At 39.7% G+C, this 13,437-nt stretch overlaps 1 protein-coding gene across 2 annotated transcripts in view; it reads left to right on the top strand.

The window, feature by feature from the left end:
• Positions 1–476: 476 nt before the first annotated feature.
• LOC120741333 (noelin-2-like) overlaps positions 477–13,437 on the top strand; it is a 39,048-nt gene continuing 26,087 nt past the window's right edge. The window contains exons 1-2 of one of the 2 annotated variants that reach the window (XM_040044268.1): positions 477–894; positions 13,203–13,352. In XM_040044268.1, coding sequence (XP_039900202.1) covers positions 835–894; positions 13,203–13,352 — 210 coding nt within the window. In that variant the 5' untranslated portion in view covers positions 477–834. Of the gene's footprint in view, positions 895–4,423; positions 5,420–13,202; positions 13,353–13,437 lie in introns of those variants that run through there. The other variant, XM_040044189.1, reaches the window with a different exon arrangement.

Here is a 13,437-nt window from a genome sequence, read left to right as displayed (position 1 = left end):
AGCAGCTAGATTAGCATTAGCAACTGTTTAATGTTCCAGTTTTGTGAAAGTGAGGGCTTTGCTTAACTTTAGAAAATGTTCAGTGTTGTGAGCTATGAGTGTAAAAAACTCTTTTATATATCACTCTTATATAGTCATGCGATATGAGATGGATCACTATTCCTGTGTTATGAGGGGCTGAAGTCGTGTATCAACTGCCGGAGCCAAGACAGCACTGTTGGTATTATACCAATTTTTAGTATCGATTATTAAATTATCTGAGTAATGATTTTTTTATTTTGACAACCTTACCAGTGAGCAGTTTTTATTATTACATTTAGGAGTTTTTAAAAACTCCCAAATTTGGGAGAATTTGAGAGTTTTTAAAAACTAACATTCCGTACAATTACGCCCCTTTTTCCAAACTAATAGAAAAAGTTTTCCTGAGTTCCAGGGAGTAACTTTATGATACCAGAATCAGCAGTACAATCTCACATGCAATCTGTTACTAACAAGTGCACCCACTCACTAATTAACTGTATATTCACTGGCTGTGTTAAGCAACAAATAATCATCCTTTTCACCAACTCCTCCTTCCCTACGCCTCCTCTCTAATCTTCCTCAAAGACAGTTGCTGTCTCCAGTCAGCTCCTGAGTGGCTCTCCACAGCAAGAACACTAGCACTGTGCTCTTCTTCCACAGCCTGAGGGGATTCAGTCACTCCAGACTAGTCAAATTAGTCATAACCTTGAGGCTAAGCAAGGAAGGTGTACAGTACCAAGTTTTCTTTCATGTCTGGTGCGTGTCAAAGCTGGGTCAAGACCAGGAATACCAGAGGGAGAGAAAAGGACAGCCATGAGTCCACCTGAAGCCCTGTGGGTGCTGCTGCTGCTGGTCACTGTCAGCTCATGTAAGGTAAGGAGACACCGTGTCCCCAACTTATCCATTCAACCTTTGTGTCAAATGAGTCAAAATTTAAAAGTTTCTAAACTTTAAAGTGGTTCTTGGAAAGAATTGATGTACTCTGATTTATCATTTTGTTAACCAACCTTGTGTCTTTTATATCTCCTGGTATTTGCTGGACATCCCCAAAATAGTTTAGCCATATTGCCTACATGCTAACAGTTAGAGCATGCATTTTTTTTTAAGGGAAACATATTTATAAGTCACAAAAACAGGACTAAAATAAAATGAAATAAATTGACTGAAAGAAATAAAATGCTTTATATAGATCCACATCTTAAAACATATTAGATAAAGTAAATATTGCTGACAAAGGAGTTTAGATCAAAATCGACCTCCCAAAAATTATATTTTTATAGATTTGTTTTGCCAAGTTTTATGCTCAGAGAAATCACGATCATCTATATTTATTGTTTGAGTTATTTTTTTTTTTTTTTATTATATTATAGTTTTGGGTTTTCTTCTTGTTTTGATCTGTTGTACTGTATTGTTCTGAGAAACTTTGTCGTTCCACTCTACTGAAAAGATGGCGATGATTAGTTTGTAAAAATGCAGAGAGGCAGCCACCTGAGTCAGTGACCAGAAACACCCTGAAGGTGTTTTACACCACTCACTTGTCATGTTGGCTCTGTTGTTGCCCTCCTCCTCCTCATGACTGTGTAACCTTAAGTGCAGCTGATTGAAATATTCATGTTTAGAATATTTGCTGAAGGAGATTTTATGTATAATCCATGTGTATTCTGCAGACTCTTTATCTAGAAAAAACAACAATGAGTATGTTACTCCTGATGAGAACAAAGGCGCTATAAAATATTTAGTGTTGGTTAGTTAAATCGAGGCAGGAGACGGGGAAGAGCCATGTCCTTCTATAGCTCTTGAAGTTGTTACAGGGCTGCTAGTTGTGCACTGCAGTCTGTTTAGCATCGCGGGTGGCCTTTTACAGCTCAAAAACACCAGCCTGATGAGTCAGTATTATCCTATTTTCATTAGACTGAACTAATTACAAAAAATGTATATCATTCAATGATTTTGATCCTCCTCTTGACTGGTGATTAGCGTGAGGCCTATTTGACACTATTCCAATATTGTGTTTGATCCTTGCATTACATTTTCATACACACGATGAATTTACAGTACAGTATACTTAGTTTGTGTTTAGTTCTTTTTTTAAGCTTTACATTCATTACCGTATTTTGTAGACTTCATCAAAAATTGCCACTTAAGTGCTGTCCTAAATACGGTCAGAAAAAAATACAGTGAAATGTGTCTCATGGGTAAAGGATTCATTTAGCAGTGTCACTGTACAAATTAGTTTTACAGTTCAGTTCAACTGAAATTCCTTCATTTAGCAGCAGCTCACAACAACACTCAACTCAAGCCACTGTTGCAAGAAAAAAAAAGGTGTATATGCAGGCTTTAAAAAAAATAATGTACAGCGTCTTTCACATTTAAGGTTTTATATGTCAGGTTATATTAATTAAAAGAAAAAAGACTTTATATGGGTTATTATAAACATCAGCCAAAATGCAGAACACTTACTGCTTCCATAACAATTAAGAGTAGCCAGGCGCTGCTGATCAAATACACGTGATTAACTGATCATGAGCGAGTGCGAGCGCCTCTATAAAAGCAGATGTTTCGTCAGTTTGCTGGTCTGGAGCATTCAGGTGTGTGTTAACACACTGCCAGGGAGGAAACACAACAGCAATGATTTTATAGACGCAAATGTTGCTGCCCATCGATCTGAGAAGGGTTATAGGGACATTTCCAAGCAATTTGAAGTTCATCGTTCAACATTGAGAAAGATTATTCATGAGTGGAAAACATTCAAGGCAGTTGCCAGTTTTCCCAAGAGTGGACGCTTCTAGGAAATTTACCTCAAGGTCAGTACTCAGAGAAACTGAAAAAAATTCAAGAGATTTCCAGGCCTCAGTTGGCATGTTAAATATTAAAGTTCATAACAGTATACAGTTTAAAAAATGACTGAACAAGTATTGCCTGGCTGGACGGGTTACCAGAAGAAAGCCTCTTCTTTCTGAGAAGAAGCTGTTTGGAGAAAACCAAACACAGAATATCAGCACAAGCACATCATACCAGCTGTCAGCTTTGTTGGTGGAGGGCTGATTATTTGAGCTTATTTGGAAGCCACGGGACAAGTCACTCGTTCAAACATGAACTCCTCTGTTAACAAAGTATTCTGGAGTCAGCTGTCTGTCTGACAGCTCAAGCTTGGCCCAAATTGGGAAATTCAACAGGACAATGATCCCAATCTACAAATTAATGGCTGAAAAAGAAAAGAATCAAGGCATTGCAATGGTCCATTCAAAGTCCAGAGCTCAACCTGACTGAAATACTTTTGTGGACTTTAAAAGAGATGTGCATAAAACCAGTGAACTGAATTAACTCTGTCAAGAAGAGTGGGCTGAAAATTCCTTCAATATTTTCTCTATGACAAAGTCACACAGAAAATTATTACTTCAAGCTATTGCTTTTTTTAAGGTTAGGTTTAAGGTTTTTCTACAAGCTACTAAATCTTACAGTGCTTCTGCATCCTGGCTTAGATGTTATTAAATAGATGATACATGACACGGTCTAATATGTAATGTACCCTCCCCCCCAAATCTGTTGTGCAAACCTTGTGTTTGTGAAGAACAGCCAATCACAGGGAAGAGAAGGGAAGCAAAATATCATGGCTCAGCATAAGACTAACAAAGGGGATTGTTTTGAACTACTAATTGTGCTAGTTAGCATAATAGTGATGCTTTAATTTTTTACGGCCTGCAAGGCTTTCATTTATTCATTCATATAAATAAATAAGCCAGTGATTAGGGCAGTTAGTCATTTGGTTTAAAAAAGTGCCAGAAAACATTTTTTTAAAGAAACACAGCTCACCGCTTCACAAAAATTAAGACAAACTGTGGTTGTAAGTTAAACCACTGGGAAAATAAAACATATCAAGCTAGAAAAACTCATCTTCATTGCAAAAACAATCAATAACAGAACAATAGTCTGAAGAGTAGCAGTATTGCAAATGCTGCTGATAGACAGAGTGGGTACCAGGAATAAAAGCCTTCAAAATGCACATAGAGACTTAGACTTAGGTAGTATTGTGTATCGTGTATACAGTAAGTATATTATTTAACTGGGACACAGTTAGGCTTTGTGCATAAGTGCTGTACCAACTCCTTTTAATCTGCAGTCCCCAGCAGGTGGATGCAAACGTTGTAAACACAGTGACAGAAGTGGCACACAGGCTGTAATTTTTTATTTTTGGAGTTTGTTGCTGCCATGGAAATGCTGCAGAGCCAGATCAAATAAAGCATCTGTACATCTTGTACTTTCTCTGAAGTTTTGATCAAATCAAGTGTAAAATCTCTTACACAGTTTGGTTGTCGGCAGGCACCGAGGGCCACGTGGTGGCAGTGTTGCATCAGTGTGTGATTTACATGAAACACAAATGCACACACGCACGCACACACTTAAGGGAGAGGTCAGTCCAGATCATTGTGCATTCCTGTAGGCGTCTGCATTTAATCAATATCAAGGAAAAGATGGGGACATTGGACAGAAAGGAAAAAGAAAGGTGCTGACTGCAGTCAGGATGAAAAGGGAAAATTAAAGGTCAGGTAAAAGAAGAAGAAAATGGGTATGGAAATGATAAAAGAGGGTGAAAAAAGCAAGAGAATGGGATAAGTGTCAGACGAATATTCTTTTTTTTCTCGTTAGCACTTTTTTTGTGGCGTGCTTTTTTTCATTGAATGAAATATGGTTTGAGAGGAGACTGTGGCGCTTGGATAAAGAAGTGGAAGGAATAGGTGAGAGTCTGGGAGAGAGATGGAGGAGTGTGTCTGCGAGAGAGGGTGGAGGAAAGGCGGGAGGGAGGGAGAGGCAGAGAGTTAGAGGATAAATGAGAGAGCAGCGCTGGCTCAGCCACAACGCCTCACTGCCAGACGAAGGAAGGAGTCCAGGAAACACACACATACACACACGCACACACACATACGCACACAGTTCAGACCAGCTGTTTCCAGGAGCACCTCCTGCAGCCTGAGCTGGATGTTTGGACTTGATGCGTCTTTGCATGGATGCATCTGGATTTATCTACTAACCTGTGGCAGTGTCTTAGACTTCAGAGGGAACATTCGTGGTTTTTTTCTCTTCTTTTCTTTTTAAACAAACACTACAGAGCGACTGCACAACCTGTAACACCATGCTGTGCAGCTGCTCTTGTTAGAATGACTGCTGTGAACAGTTTGGACTGTGTGTGAGAGCCGGCCAGAGTTTCTGTTAGTGTGTGTGTGTGTGTGCGGTGTGTGAATGTGTATGCATCAGGATGAGTGTTCCCATGTTGAAAATTGGAGCGGTGCTCAGCACCATGGCTATGGTAACTAACTGGATGTCCCAGACCTTACCGTCGCTGGTTGGACTCAATGGAACCATCATCTCCTCAGAGGGAACGCATGAACGGATCGTCAGCGTACGTATTCATATTCATACGACTAAACACGCACGCATACACGCTGTATCTGTGCACTTCCAGAACTTCGTCTTCATCAAACGATAGAGACGTGTTTTTGTTGTCACTTGAGTTGTGATTTTCAGCAGCACCTTCACATACTTCTCTTTTCTACACAGCAACATCCACTTTCAGTAAATATAATGACATAAGCTCTCCTTTGTGACATGATCTGTAATTATTCCAAGATAAATGTCTGCTTATTCACTGTAGAAGAAAAAAAGCCCCAGCTTCTAAGATATCTACGATGACGGGGGAAGTAAGTCAGATTCAATTATCAAGATCTTCGGGGATATTTTAGCCTGCATGCAGCAGATATTTGATCTGTTCACTGGTGCAGAAAAGACATGAAAGAAGGTAGAGGAAGAAAAAAAAAAAAGCGCTCACAAGATCAGAGTCAGAGCACAATTAGAAAATACACTACAGCAGGTGGCACAACTGAAGAATAAATAGCACTAATGAATAAATAAATAAGCTTTTATGAGTCATAAAGAACACATGTACAGTATGCACACACTGCTGCACACACACACACTGCTACACCCACAGACCGGTAATAGGATTGCTCTTTCTCAGACTTACTGGGGTGATATTTCTCCTAGGGAAGGCTGACTCACCCAATGGGACAGCCGGTGATTTGTTGCCCTAGCAACCCCCCTGGCAACCCGAGACATGGGGGATCACTGCACGCACCCTGGTTTCTTCACCCCGTATGCGTATCCTGTCCGTGCATTGCAGTTTGTGTGCGTTTGTGCGCACACTCAGGGTTTGCATGATTTACCTTTCTGGCACCTCACATCTGCTGCGTGGTGGCACTTTGCAAGTTCAGCAAAGTGCATGTAGTCTCATGCAAGCAGGTGCCCACACACACACACACACACACACACACACACACACACACACACACACACACACACACACACACAGAGAGAGAGAGAGAGACCGTGGCTGAAGCAGATGGAGATGTTAGATGGGCAGTGTTGCTACTGCAATAGTTGACAGTTTCTAGATGGGAAATGTCTGAAATCTGGCTGTTGTGTCTCTGTAATCCAGCTTAATTGCACATAAATTTAATTGTTAGCTACATCACTTTCTCCAAAGTGTTTATTTATTTATTTATTTTTTGCCAATTGTGCTTCCCCGGAGTCTTATCAAATGAACTCACATGCTCTTTAATCAGCACTACTTGTCAGGTTCCAAATGTGCTTCAACTTTGCTGAATTAATTTTAAACTGCATGTTAATTAAAACATAAATTGTATTAAAAGGTTTTTCTTTTTGTTTTTTAAGATAAGGGCTGCTAATGAATTGGTGCTTTGTTCAGCTTACATACTGAGTAACAGAAGCATTTCAATGGATTCTTTATTGTTTTAAGCAGCTGTTGTAACTATTCACTATCCTCTGACTCTTTAGCATTTAGTTTAAGCTTGATTGAGTTTTTATTGGTCATTTTTAAACTGTTCTATTCATTTATTTACCTATTTAGCCTGTTGCCACAACACATTTCAGTTGTTGGCCTTTTACTTTTTGCTACATAATATTATTATATTGAGATTAATGTTGCAGCGTTTCTGTTGCTCACCTGTTTTGCCACGCTCAGTCAGAGCATTCAGTGTTTATGTGTTACCGCTGACTCACTATGTGCATATTTTTCTTATGTCATAAGAGCATATGACTTTTAAAAAAGAAGGCTTCTATACAGTCTATTCATTGCAGTGCTAGTCTGGGTAAACACACTCTAAGCTAGATGGTGTCAGTAAGACTTTCCGATTTTTCTCTTATATAGGATGTTACACACATTTTTCTGAGTTGCATACGTCCTCCTGTCTCCTCAGCCTCTTATCAACAATTTGTCAACTGCAGAAATGCGGCTCTGTTTGCTCCGCGCTCTCTGTATTTGCTCTGATCACAATCAGTCGAGCTGCCTGTGTAGATTTTTATCATTTTTCCCTCGTGTGAAATGAGCCCCGAGGTGCCATATGTCCTCTGTTTAATTACATCGAGCAGGAGGCACAGCCGATGCTCATACATTCAGCTCATTCACATCTTCCTCTTTTTAAACCTCAACGCTCGCGTCGTCAGCTGCATTGTGAACATTGTGAAGGTTACCCCTCTGAACCCAGCTGATAGATTTATCAGATGTTTCCCTCCAGGCCACCACAGTCCCCCCTCCATATTTCCCTCTCGTGCCTTCATCCTCTCGGCAGCCTCCTTCTCTCATCCTCCTCCTCTGCCATTATTCTTTTTCAGGGTTTTTAGGGCAGCTCAGTGCGACAGGCTGTGAGTGTCAGATCAAACTCAGCCGTTCCTTTACATTGTTCTAAAGTGTTATCACTAAGTAGGTCAAGCTGCAGACCTGGATAAACCTCACAGTAATGAGCTCGTGATTTAGCGTCTTCTGTGTTTTTTTCTTTATGGTTTTTAACTTCCTCTGCTGTTACTTGCTTCCAAATGGTCAGCCCTCTGGGAACAATCGGTGTCGCCTCAACCTAATGAGTCCCAAATAACCCAAAACATAAAAAAAGGGTCTGATTATATAACAGCTTAGACTGTATTTTTCAAGTGCTAATAATTGCCTGTCCACTCCTCTGTGCTGCAGTTTTTAAAATCACCTCAGCAGGTTGGATTTGTGCCATTCTTTAGGCTACAAAAGGTTAAAAATAGGATTCCCCTGTGGTGAGGCAAATAATAACTTTTTATTTTATTTTCCTACTGTCTGAATAACAAAAAGCAAAACGTACATACTATTACACCAGCAGGAGTGCTGACATTTAAATAGCTGCAAATGTACAGCGTACAAACAGAGTTGTAAAGGAGCCACTTGAAATGCCTCTTAAATGCTAGAATTCGCACACGGTGTGCCTCTTAAGCCCTTTCAATTAAATCTCTGTTTTGTTTGTTCTTCGTATCACGATGGAGACTCTCTGATCGGAAACCCATTGTTTGATTCATGAATTAATCCTTTTTTGTCTTAAACTAAAGCCCCTCTGATTTCGTCCCCCACTCCCCAAATCAATACTAAGGACTGCCATTAATAATAAGCACAAACGTTGTTTTTCTTTTTGAACATTAAAATCTCTATTTGACCGCTGGCCTCGTCTTTGAAGAGCACCTGATTGTGGATTATCAACACTAATCTTCTGACCCTGTACTTTTTTTCTTTTTCACTTTAATCAAATATTCAATTAATAACTGGATTTTAGATCCTCATGGGTAGATTCAAGTGGTGCATGTTAAAATAAATATTGATTTTGAAGTGATTTTTTAAAGGATGTCATAAATGCAGGCTCCAGAATCCTTTCATGTTGAACATGCAGACTGACCCACAGTGATTTGATTAGTTATTGAACTTGGGCCTGGTTAAGCATAGACTGCTTAGAACTGTGAGATGTGTAGTGAGAGGACCCAAATGCAAGATGCAGGGAGGCAGAGTTCCAATAACAAAAGGCGAGCTGTTCGTTTAGGCTGTAGCGAGAGCCAAGAAACTAAATAGCAGAATTCCAAAAACAAGGCAACAACATGGGAACACAGAGAGAAGGTACGACTACAGGCAGCTCAACAAAAGACCAAGGGGATGCGGGACAAGTTATACACAGAAGGCTAATCAAGGCAGGGAGTAATATCAGCTGTACAATCAGCTAGATGAGGACAGATGGGAAGTAAAAGCAACTGTAAAACACAAGAGGCAAAGGATTACCAAAGTAAAGCAGGAAATGAAGAATAGACAAAAGAACACACTAGATATGTATAAGCTTAACAGAAGCAAATATAAAACATTAACCAGAAGTAAAACATGACAAGTACTTAATGCTCAGAAAGCTCAGGAATCAATGAAAATCAAATCCTAAAAGCTGAGATGTCAAACTCATTTTACACTGTGGACCACATGCAGCCCACTTTGAGTGGCCCAAACTCGTGAAGCTCTCCTCTCTGTCAGTGCAAAGACATTTTATTACACATTTAGTCCCTGAAACACTTTAATATAAGGAAATGAAGTGCAGTTAAAACAATGCGTCTCAGTTTTTCTTCATGATGAAGAAATGATGCTGAAGTCTGTCGTCACTAATCTTTGGCCTTAGATTTTAAGACATACATGTGTAAAATTAAAGAAAAAGTCCTGTTAGCTCCTGTAATTATAAAACTGAACATTTTTGTTAAATGACAGAATGTCTTTCTATCAAAGATTAAAAAAACAAACAAACAATAACTTTCTGTCATTTATTTACTTTGGTGTGTATCAGTGGCCACGAGGGACATTTTTATTAGTAGGAAAAGCTCTAAAATCTACAAAAATATCGTTAAAATCCCCAAATGTATGCTTTCCTTTACACTTTACAGTGCTGTCCCATGGGCCAGACTGGAGTCTTCAGCAGGCCTCAGGCCTCATGTTTGACACACCTGTCCTAATAACATTAAAGAACAGGACAAATCCTGTCATATTATAATTTCTTGCTGGAATCTCGTGGTACGGTTAAATAATACGTTTATACTTACTGGCTAAACAAGAGCTGAACATGAGCTTATATCTGTGTGTGTGTTTGTACCAGGCTTGATCACACATTAGCTTGCTGAGGTGCTATCTATTAATAGCCAACTCGTACTACTAACTGTTGTTGAAGCCAGTCTTGATTTCAGTCAGATTTGTTTTATTAAGTGATCCACAGAGCAGATAAAAGTACTTGTTCATATCCATAGGGAAGAAAATCTGCTAACACAGCTTTTCTCCTTTTTTATCAGCTTACCTGAAACTACTGAATCAACAAAATGGCATTGATCTCTCCCCCACCTCTACAACAGCCAAACCACACTCAAAACCAGATTACTACAGTGTTTCCTGTTTCCCTGCTGTTAGCTTTGTGACAGCGTTGTTTAGCTAATTCATTTTTTATGTTTTCTTAATGTAAAAAAGAGAATTTTCCTCATACACAAAAGAAAGTTCAATCCTGCAGTTCATCACAAACCTGACATAGTTTTTACTCACCAGGACGGTTATGAAAAATTGTAACAGGAGAAATAACTTGTAACTATAGTTAGATAAATGTAGTGGGGTAAAAAAAAAAAAAAGCACTATAAAAGCAATATTTTTGTTTGACTGTTAAGTAGAAATTGAAAGTTCAGTGAAAAACCCCCACTCCATTGCAGCAGGAGGACCTCAAATAGGCACTTAAGGACAGTACTGGAGTAGACGTATTTTTGCAGCTGATAGTTTTATAAGAATTGTGAACGTAATGAAAGCCGATAACCACTTTAGATGAAAAAATGAGCATTTTGTTGTCCATGTGAATGAACACACAGGTGCTTTTCCTTGGATGAGCTAATGTCATTTAGCGGTTCAGCCATTTTTATGATGAGATTCATTCTTAATAACTTGGAGCACCGCGTTTCCTGCTGCGTTGCTCTGCAGCAGTGGGTCATCCATCGTCATATTCACGCTCTCAATACAGGCAGAACAGACAACAATTGTACATAGTACTATAAAACAATGACTAAAAATACCTTGGGCTTCATGTCGCCCCCGCTAAGGGAAAAAACTGTAAAAACTCTCATTTGTTCATTTGAGTAATGGCTGCTACAGCAAAGCTATTTTTAACTTTTGTTGTTTTACATTTTGGGAACAGAAGCGTTCGACCAGAAGGAAGAAACTGGAACTGTCTGGTGTGCAGGGATGCTGTGGTTAACCAGTCAGCCTGTTAGACCACTTAACAGTTTGATTGAGTGAGTTTGTGTTATTTACAGATAAGAATCCAAACCACGACAACAAAGAAAAGGATAAAACAGATTCAATAAAAGCAGGATAAAATGAAATCATCATGGTTTTATCAGTGCGGAAACAAGAAAGCCTTCTCAAACATGGGAGTCGCTGGTGCCCCTTCTTGCACACAGCTTCAGAGTTTGCTTTAAAATCAAGCTTCGGATCAACAACTATTCTAAGGCATTAACATTAAACACACTCCACAATCTGACCTTTAATAAAAGTAGCTTTGTGTTTAGGAGGGCTTTTCCTAAAATCAGTAATTGCGTATTTAATCTTAGGCGTGTTCAGCTGAAGGCAGAATATTTATGAGTCCTCACTGAGATAATAAGACAATGCAAATTAAAAATAATCTTATGTCACTGTTACATGATCAGCTCCTTGTGTTTGTTACCTTCCAATTACGTGTTGCCAACAAGGAAGTTGCAGAGTGCCCTCTGGTGGACAAACTATGCAGCCTCAACACTCGTAACATGGTTAAAATATTTTTTCCACCTCAATTTCTTACCTTTTAAATTTTCATTATCAGTCCCAACCAATATATTGATCAGGCTCTGATTTGTGTTATCGAAATCATTTGTACTAGCTACTGTTTCCAAGGTGTCGAGAATATTATCTAAAAGAAAGTCAGGCTTAATTGGATTTATCAAATCTATCAAAAACATTTTCCCTCAGTCGCTGTGATCACTGTTGAGGGTGTTATGAATGATTTTACGTTGAATCACATGCTTCAATAACGGCTTCGCTTAAGAATGAATACATTTCCTACCTCCCATTTACAGTATGTGCTGAAAGATATAAGTAGGCATATAAACAGATCATGGGAGATGTGCAGTCATCATTTGGGGAAAAAAAAGCTCATATTTTGGTGTAAAGGTAGAAATAAAGATAAGAGGAGTTACTGCTCTGTGCTTTTTTCTTTTTCTATTTTTTAGGAGAATGTAGTCTCTGTTAAATCTCCGTTTCGTAGCCTTTGAAGTGTTTGCATGTATTTTTTATTTTCAGCCAACACACTTCTTTTCAGCGTCTCAGTCTTATTCAGGTCAGACTGCAGTCATCAGGGCTGAACAGATATTTTCCTTTTATGTCGTTATCGTCGTAGCCAGCATGTAAATCTCTGCGTGATCTCACCATGATGCATCTCGTGATTTCAGCGTCTTTTTATGTTTGTCAAACGGAGATTGTGCGCTTTCTGTGTTTTCATTGGGCTCGACTTCACCAGAGACATCCATGTCCAATTCTGAATTTCTCATTTGTTGCTAAAATCAGCTGTGACGTCTCCCACATGTCTGTGTCCAGGAAAGCTAGCAGCATTACTGGAGAGTTTCCACTCTCTGCCTCCACGGACGGAACTGCTGTTCTCTCTGGCAGAAAGTCACCGACTCCCCAGAGCTCCCACAAATCTGCACAAAAGATGATTTCTACCCTGCAAACAGTCCACACCAGTGCACAACCAAACATCTATGAGCAACCACTTAATCTCTTAAAACTTCAATCATCAACTTAAATTTTAATCACTGATATGTGCTTTCTGTTTTGTTGTATTATTATTATGCAATGTCAAAGCATACGAGTGAGTTCATAGCACTGAAGCTCTTCGCTTTAATCTCTAAATGTAGCATCCGGTTTTCAGATTCCTCTAAAAACCCTTTTTAAGCTAAATTTAAATCAAACTGACAAAGCAGAAATAAATAACCACCAATACCTGAACCTCTGCTTTCCCCCCCCTCTTTTTCTTCTTCGTTTCTTGCTGTTTTCACAGCTGAAGAACAAAAGCATAAAGTAGTTAAGCCAAGGAGCAATGGTGAGGTGTTTATTTCGTAATGGAAATAGTTGTACTCCAGCTTGTTGTGTACATCATCTGCTCTGCTAATAGGTGATGAATTTGTTTGTTGTTCTGTTTTGCTTTCTGTGCTTTCCTCTGCTCACCCTCTCGTCTGGTAATGTGTTATCCCGCAGTGACTTCATTAACACCGGGCGTGTTTGTGTGCAGGGGCTGTACCCGGGCTCAGAGGAAGGCTGGCAGGTGTACAGCACGGCCTCGGATCCCGACGGCAGGTGCATGTGCACGGTGGTCGCCCCGGCACGGAACCTCTGTAAACGAGACCCTCGGAGTCGACAGCTACGCTCGCTGACCGAGCAGGTGCGTGCGCATTTGTGAGTGTTCGTCTCGCGCCTTGACGTTTCAGTGGTCAGCATTGACATGCGGCACGGGGCAGAGGCGGTGT

This window comes from Simochromis diagramma, unplaced genomic scaffold, assembly GCF_900408965.1.
Source record: "Simochromis diagramma unplaced genomic scaffold, fSimDia1.1 OVJJ01000798.1, whole genome shotgun sequence".
In the NCBI taxonomy this organism is placed as follows: domain Eukaryota; kingdom Metazoa; phylum Chordata; class Actinopteri; order Cichliformes; family Cichlidae; genus Simochromis; species Simochromis diagramma.
The sequence above is the reverse complement of the archived record's forward strand: the minus strand, read 5'-3'. Positions and strand labels throughout refer to the sequence as shown.